Raw genomic sequence first — 8,529 nt, forward strand, 5'->3', positions numbered from 1 at the left:
GTCTCCCTGCACATCTCTCTGACTTGTTACCACGTGACTGAAATGCAATGTGAATGTTTTTTTCTAGAAAACAGTGGCAGAAAAGCAAGAGAAGAGAAACCAGGATCGTTTGAGACGGAGAGAGGAGAGAGAGCGAGAGGAGAGAATGGGCAGGCGGTAAGTGAAAGCTGATAACTGGTTTGTGAAGTTGGTTTTGAAATAGTCTGATTTCTTGTATCTGAGCACTGCAGGAAAGCAGCATCTGCTGTGGGAGCCGTTGTTGGATGTGCTCCAGGTGCTGTGTGAGCACCTTGGCATTCAGTTAAAGATGTAAACAAATGCACAAACCCCCCACCTCAGAGTGATTATTGTCTGATTATTGATTTAACCTCTGTTGTGTATCTGAAACGTGAGCTCCCTGTGGTCTTCACACTTAATATTGGTCTAGTCCCTGTCATTGGGAATCTGAATCTGGATGAAATGTTCTCATCCAATGCATCTGAGTGGGAAAGTTCAAGATGAGTGAGTACTAGGTCTGGCACTAGTCATCCAAAAATTTCCTGGGCATTCCTCCACTTCTAGGCCAGGAGGTGACAGCAGAATGGAGCTGGGGTATCCATGAGCCAGATGATGGGCTGCCTGTCTTGCTCAGAAACTTTTCTACAATAAGAGTGAGGTGCTTTTGGCACAGCTTTGGAAAACACTTCCTAGGGGATCCGAGGGATCCCAAGGAGTGACTGCTTCTGGTGGTTTTGGCCGTATGTGTCACCTTCTGCTCATAGGTGTGAACAGTGGGAGTGGCTGCAGTGTTGATATTCTCAAGACCAGCTCTTCTGCCTCTTGCTGGCTGAACTGGAAAACTATTTCTTCTGTACTTGAACCAAACAGGTATCTTGTGTGTAAACAGCTCAGTTAAACAACCTGGTGTGGAGAGGGTGGTTATTCCAATGGTCAGCAGAGGACGTGGCAGAGTAGGAATGCTGTTCTCATCGTCACAGCATTTCCTCAGTTACTTCACTGTGTTTCTCCTCTTGTACGTCAAAAAACCCAACCTTGCTGCCCGTAGAAAGCTTGTTTTGACCCTCAGTGTAAACTGCAGAGTGTGTTTCAGTTGTCCACATCCGAGGCATGAGAGAGAACCTAACTGCAGTGTGCTCCCAGGTGGTGCTGGCTTCTGGTTGTACATTGCTAGAAATGCTAGCAAAGAAATGCCAGAATCGAAGCAGCTTGGGTTTCTGTGGTCTTTCAGATTTTGTGGGCTTGGTGATTTTGGTGTATTGTGAAGATGTCAGCCCCAAATTGTTATGTGTTCTCCAGTCAGGGTGTTTTATGTGGGTTCTCTCTCCCTGTGGATCACCTGGTGTTGTATGAAACACCAGTTCTTGTTGCAGCTTTTTCCTGAACTGCAGCACTTGATGTGGAGCCTCACAACTTTCTCATGTCCATGCAAGATTGTCAGAGCCTCTTGTGTGCACAGGTAGTCCATATGTGGATGAATCTGATGAGGGTGTTTGAAGACTGCTTTTGAATGCTTACTTAATGCTTTAAATATGAAAGGTTTAAGAACTGCATTGAGACTACAGTCTGAGTTCTTGCTGGTTCCATACCTGGCACTACTTAGACTGTGGCCAGCCCTTGCTCTCGCTCTGTATGGAGGCATCTCTATGCTCCTCTGTTCAGATACCAAAGAAAAACTTGTTAGGAAGCAGCCAGGAGTACCCTATGGAGGAGGTCAAATTATTTGCCTCTACAAAATGAGAACTTGACCCAAAGAAGGAAAATAGTTTTCCCAGTGGACACTCAGTGTCAGAACTCTGTAAGGTTAGAGCCCAGATTTCTCAATTTCTCAGCACCTTAGCCACTGGGAGCCAGGCAACACCGTGCTGACAGGGGCATTTTACCATCCAAAACTAATCAGTGACTCTGCTAACCAGAGCTTGATACTTCAAAGAACCACAGAAAACAAGTTTCCTTCATAAATCTTCTTGTATTTCCATATGCAGCATCTTCACGATGTTATTCAGTAAGAGAAGAAGTACTGCTTGACTTCCAGAAGTCTTCAGTGACTTACAGGCACCGTGACCAGTATGGAAACCCTTTGGTTGCCTTGTGAAACTCCACCTGTCACAGACTACTAATTTGTCAGCTAAACTGTGATTTCCACATTGGAATGAGGAACTGGGTTGTCAGCCCTAGTGGTAAACACACACAGGTCCTTTGGTGCTACCAGGGACTGTGGGCTGCCCAGTAATCTCTTAAGATTGAAATTCTGTGGAGAGGTGGAATGCTTGGAAGTGCACGCTTCGGTATTTGCTTCCAGAGTACACCAGCAAACAAGTCTAGGTGGAGTTACCAAATGGATTTTTCTTGTAATGAGTTGGACAAAACACAGGTTATGAAACTCAGCACGTAGCCTCTGGGATGCAAGGACAAAAAAGAGGGGGAAAAAATATCCACAAAACAAAAAAACCCAAACACTCAGCTTCTCACTGCTCTGGACAGCAGTCTCCTCCTGTCTCCTACTGGGTACTGATTCAGGCTCGGAAGGAAAGTGCTGGTTTTGTTGGATACTTCCTGAATTCTGAAGTCTAGTGCTCGGGAGTGATTATCAGGAGTTTGTTGTGCAAACTCCTGCTCAGATCGTAAGTGTGGAAGGGCAGCCAGGCTTTTCAGGGGATGCAGAATGGCTTTGTCTGGAGGTGTGCACCAGTGGTTCAGAATAAAGTGATCAGGTGGAAAAGAACATTAAGGAACTTGGAATAATTACAACCACCAAAAAAAAATCAGATGCCTGCTAGGCATCTACGGGAGGTCCTGCTGTTCTGCCAGGTTCTGTCCTATGAAAAAGGAGGTGTGTGGTTATTGCCTCGCTCTCCTGGTTTATCAGCTTCTCCTTCATGTGGTTGTCTTGTGTGTTGCCTCAGCACATGGTTCATTGCCTGACTCCAGCCTTGCCTGAGCTCCACCTTGTTTACAGTCCTTCTACCTGAATTCCTTTCTAAATTTGGGTTGGGTTTTTTTTCCCTACCATGATTGAACAATCACATTTCATTGTGAAGGAATGCCAGTGCACATTGATTCTCTTCATTTTATCTTACCCAGGTGTGATTTTTAAATGATACTGTTAAAATAGATGCTTTTCTGTTGCATTTAAACATTTTGTCTGTGTGTAACTTTGAGGCACATCTCCCGTTAGGACGGCAGAACAGCTCTGTGGCCGTGTAACCGAACACCCACTGTGAGTCTGTGTGGAGTGGGGAGACAGGAGCAGTTACGAGTGTGAGTCTCTAAGTCACTAAACAAGGAGACTGGCTGATTCTCAGTTTAAGCAAAAACACACCATTCAGACAACGTGTGTGGAGTTTGGGCTTTGAAACGTGGCTGTAGAGAAAAAGGGAGTATATATCAAATATACACAGCTAATTACAAGTCAGAAAGGTTTGTCGTGGTGCTTTATTAGCAGAGGCTGAATTAGTTGTTGACCTTTTCTGTTCTGACAGGAAGCTCTGCGTGTAGCAATTAGTGTTTCTACAAAGTTCTTCAGTTTTTGACAAATTCTCCCTGCCCCCTAAAATTGAAGCTAATTAAATGTTTTAATGACAATCTTTTATTTTAACTGACGTGTTACTTGGTTGTTGCTGTTCCTGTGAAGAGCTGCCAGCATGAATGGGTTGTTCTATTGAAAACCCACTGGCTGTATCCTGCCTCCTCTCACTTCACTCTCCTTTCTAGGTCTGGATCAAGAAATAGAGATCGTCGAAGGTGAGTGCGCAGTTCTTCTACAGTTCTCCCTGTTTCTGTCTGGCTACCCAGGTTTTTCCTGGGTCCCACAAAGGGAGTTTGCTCAGTGCCCCAGCCTCTTTGTTTTGCTCCCTGAAAGAAATGTGAGTGACTTCTTGGGCACTTCAGCGCTGCTGTGCAGCTTAGTGTCCCCCACTGGGACAGAAGGCGACTGCTGGCTAGCCTGGTCAGAGCAGAGGGTGCTGTGTGCTCCTGAGTACGAGTCTAAGAAAGTCCTTGATGCCTTTTTCAATAATATCTAATATACTTTCATAATTCTAATGTCTGAAATGTTAAATCTGTTAAATATGTAGTACCTCAGATGTAAAAAGACAGAGATTCAAGCTCAGGGCCCCCACATCTCTGTGAAGAGCTTGACAGCCTTCTCTCAGTGATCATCTACCTGGAGATCTTCCTCTCTACTGCTGTCCATATACATTGGCATCCTTGGTTTTGTTTTTACAGCAGATTGAAACAAATCTGCTTCTAAACTGCAGGACTTTCACAAAGAAGGGTCTCTTGGCAGACTGCCATTTGGGTTATGGTACTTTCACATGCCACTTACTTTGGCCTCTCTTCTACTGATAGAGGCCTCACTTTTTGAGTGAGGCTTGGTCGGTAAGCTCTGCTCTAGGCATCAGCACGTGCTGACATTAATGGGGGGAGCTTTTTATCTAAGCTTCCCAGAAAATTTACCCATTGGCATTTTGTTGAGGTCCAGGAGGGAGATGCCCACCCTGTGGGTGATCTGCCTTCTCTGCTGCTCACGATGCAGCTGGGGGATGAGTGCTGAAGCTCTGGATATTTGTTACTCAGGAATGTCTGAGAGATGGGCTCAGGTATACAGATCTGATGTACCAGCCCATATCCTGAGTCTGAGGCAGTCTGTGTCCTCTTCAGATCACGGTCTCGGGAGAGGAGGCGAAGACGCTCGAGATCAGCTTCCCGTGAGCGGCGGAAGTCTCGCTCCAGGTCCCGAGATCGACACAGACGCCACCGGAGCCGTTCCCGCAGCCACAGCAGGGGTCACCGCCGGGGGTCCAGAGACAGGAGTTCAAAACACAAGTATGTATTCCTGACACAAGTGCTTCTGGAAAGGGGTGTCCTCAGCATCCCAGTGAGCCTCCCCAGTCCCTTAGGGTGAGCAGGATACGACAGGTGTCTCGAGTTAGCAGCTCAGTGTCCTGTACCAGCTCCTGGGCCAAAGCTGGATTTCCCACTGGCCCTTTGTAGATGGTCTCACATGAGAGCAGTAGGGCAGTGACTGTACAGCGAGATCCCAGCTTGAGAGGAGAGTCTAGGAGATAGAACTGGTTTCCTGATTTGCAGTGCTGAGCCTTGAGAAGCTGCTGGTTTTCTTGTCTAAGCAGCAGCAGAAAGGCCTGCTTGAGCTAACTGAGCCTCCCCAGGCCTGTACAAGCCAAGTAAGTGACAGGCAGCTTTGATGTTCCATTTCTATGGTTACCTTCTGCTTCCCAGTTTTTCTCTCAGTGCTGGTATGGGTGAAGAAATGTACGGTTTGGGGCCTGGGGGAAACCTTCTGTTATGGTAAGAAGGTGGCTGGTTGAGAAAGAGAGAGAGAGTTCTTTAGGAATCTGCACTAGAGGGAGGGGAAGAAGCAACCAGGAGGAGAAGTAGACCATTCTCCTGTCGCTCAGGAGAAGCACTGCAGTCTGAAGAAGGGCTTTATGTCTCTTCTCAAACTCAGTAAAACACCCACTGTGTTGGAGGAAGGATGAAGCAAGCATATGTGGGAGTATTTGAAAAATGTAAAGGAATCATTGTGTTTCCTTACAGCTCTTTGAGGCCTGGGAGCAAGTCTCTCACCAGGTGCTTGCTGAAGTTAGATCTGGCTTTTCTTAAATGCTCCTAATTAATAGGAGAGTGCTTTAGCACTGTCTCACCACTTGAGTACTATTCTAGAAACAAACCTACTGTTGTGTGTCTTGTGTCATATTGAGCTTAGCTAAGGGGTAAGAACAAGTTTTACAAAGATGCCTGGTGAAGGGGAGGGAAATGATGGTCTGAAAAAATAAGTCTGTTAATAATTGAGGGGGGGGTGTAAATACTGTTGATTCTCCCATGGCTGAGATACTAAAGTCCTTTTTTAAATCTGTCTTGAACATGAAAAATAAAGAAAAGAAGTTTGGACAATTAGGAAGTGAGGAAGACCCTGTAATAACTATTACTAAAGAGCAGGTAAGGGATTACTTCGAAAACCTTGAACACATTCAATCAGCCCATCGAGATGGTAGGGGGATTGGCTAGCTGACATACCCTCACAAAATTACCAAGAACTGGGGAGAGACCAGGATCAGTTTGAGAAAAATAAAACAAAATCAAGAGAACAAACAGAAAAACCCTGTTCCCTGAAAGCGTAGCTTCTGTTTTCTCCTCGACAGTTAATGAAACCTGTGTTCAGGTTCTGCTGGTCTGAGGTCTCACTTGTATAAAGAAATGGAGAGCCTGTCGCAGGATCTGGAAATCTCAGGGTAGGAGGACTGTGGGCAGCAGGCATCGCTGTGGAAACGGGAACAGAGTTAATCTCGTCAGACAGACTGATGTTGTCTTCTGGTTGAATGACACAATTTAATGAAAATTAAATGGCATCTGTGATCTGAAAGGCTGTAAGGTTTTAATATGTCAATTGTGCAGTATTTCCAAACCTTACAGTTGGCATGAATGGAAGCTGAAACCTCTGAGGGACCTGCCAGGTCCTCTTCTTGTGACTTTAATGAAAATCCTGTGTACAGAGTCCTAGAGTAAGATGTGCTGGGTCTGTCAAAGCCTCTGCCTAGTTCTGAAGGGGTTCAGGTGCTGGAGCTCCCTCAGGATCAGCCCCCTTTGAAGGCTGCTGGTGGACAGCATGAATTCCTGGCGTGACTCGCCCAGGAAAACAGCCTTTTCAGATAGGACCCAGCATGAAGCCCTCTGCTTAATTCTGCGTGGGCTGGTAGAGCGAAGCGCTGCTGAAAATCTGTCGCTGTCATTTGGGCAGGCTGTGAAAAGATTTACCCGTCTTGTGGGCTGTGAATATAAATCTGTATCATCCTGACTTTGAACCCAGGATGCTGCCAAGGACAACGCTTCTCAGGGTGCAAAGCAGCAAAAGCCCAGGGCTGAGCAAGCGTTTGAGTCCAAAGAATACAGTTGGTATTTAAAGCAGTCGAGCAGAAAGCCGCTGGCTTAGAGCATGATGAAAAACCGCTCTAGAAAATACAAACAGAGCCGAGTGATAGACGAGGAAGAAATTGCAGGTGCTGTAGGGTGACCCAGTAAACTTAATAAGGGGCCCAGGGAAGATCTGAGAGAGCCCCTGTGGCAGCAGCTTGAAAGGATCACTCTAAGGAGAGAGCAACAAAGGCCGTGCCGTGCGCTCAGCGCTGCAAACTGCCGTTCTCTTACATAAAGCTCAGAGAGGGACCCGAGTTGCTGTCTTGGGGGACACCACTCCCAACATCACAGTACTTAGGCACATTTCTGTAAGAAACTTGTGTTATCTCACAGCCCTGTTAGGGAAAGGTGGTGTCATTTTCTGCATATTTGAAAATTCTTTTAGTTGTGAAGCTTTATAGCGACGGTTTACTTTGTACTTCAGATCTTCTAGAGATCGATCTTCAAGAGAAAAGTCCCGAGACAGAGAGAGAAAAGAGAAGAGCTCTTCTGAGAGACGGCACGAGAGCACAAATGGCAAATCTCGTTCCAAGAGATCAGAAGAGAGAGAAGCTGGCGAGATCTGAACTCAAACGATGTGTGTTGCACTGTAAATAGTCTGATAAACATTCTACACAAAGCCTAAATTTCCCATTTATATTTACTGAATACAACTCATCTTTTGTAGTTTGGAATTTTTATTGTTTGGCAGATAGCTGTGAGTTTGTAGAGACACAGAGTTACGTACCGTTTAACAGGATTTTTGTTTTAGTAGGAATAAATAAATCTGGAAGGATTCGTTTTCAGTTCAGGCCGGCGGTTGACACGCTGTGTTTGTCCTGACCCAGCGAACGCGGCGGTCAGGGGCAGTGCTGTGCTTGCAGACCTGAGCTGCCCTGACCTTTGTAATGCTTCAGCCCTTTCCAAAATACCTCCCTGACCCTTTGTGAGCACACCAGTAACACTGGTTCTCAATTAATTACTTTTTTTTCCCCTTCTGTTTATATATGTTAAAAGAAATTATGAAGTTTTTTGGGTTTTCTTTCCCTTTTAGAGCTTAGCCACCTCATTTTTATGTCTCCAGCATTTGAGAGTTGCCTCGCTATCCCAGCTAAGACAAGACAGACAAAATTTGGCCCCGATCTGCCTGTTTTGAAAGCCGTTCATCTTTGTGAGGATGGCCAAATCAGCTGGAGCACATTTCTAAGATGGGCTCAAGTCTGGTTTTAGGACCTTTACGGATCAGATACGGAGTGTAAACAAACCAGTGGTAAATCCGGAGTGATTTCTCCACTAGAGGAGTACAGCCACAGCTAGTCTGCCTGTTCACTGTGCACTCTGGACTCAGAACTTCCTCTGGGGAGTTTCCTGACTTGCAAAAAAACCCCCAAACAAACAAAAAAAAGCGTTGGTGTATGTTTTTAAAAGGCCAGAACGTGGCCGAGCTGCAGAGGTGACTCGGGATGGAGCCAAATCCAAGGGCAGGGTGAGGAAAGGAGTCGCCCATGTCGGTGGGTGCTGCTTCTCCCGGGATCCTCGCTGGCCCGGGAGGATTTTGCCTGTTGTAATTAGCTTCTTTGTAACTAGGTTTATTTCGCACTAGGGGAGGAAGGCCGC

The 8,529-nt window shown here is 46.0% G+C and overlaps 1 protein-coding gene across 1 annotated transcript in view; it reads left to right on the plus strand.

The window, feature by feature from the left end:
* Positions 1 to 7,499, plus strand: part of LUC7L (LUC7 like) — a 10,593-nt gene extending 3,094 nt beyond the window's left edge. The window contains exons 5-8 of the mRNA XM_010168595.1: positions 68 to 156; positions 3,712 to 3,741; positions 4,660 to 4,824; positions 7,358 to 7,499. Coding sequence (XP_010166897.1) covers positions 68 to 156; positions 3,712 to 3,741; positions 4,660 to 4,824; positions 7,358 to 7,499 — 426 coding nt within the window. The remainder of the gene's footprint in view (positions 1 to 67; positions 157 to 3,711; positions 3,742 to 4,659; positions 4,825 to 7,357) is intronic.
* The last annotated feature ends 1,030 nt before the right edge of the window (positions 7,500 to 8,529 follow it).

Source organism: Antrostomus carolinensis, unplaced genomic scaffold (genome assembly GCF_000700745.2).
Source record: "Antrostomus carolinensis isolate BGI_N321 unplaced genomic scaffold, ASM70074v2 scaffold27255, whole genome shotgun sequence".
Taxonomy (NCBI): Eukaryota; Metazoa; Chordata; class Aves; order Caprimulgiformes; family Caprimulgidae; genus Antrostomus; species Antrostomus carolinensis.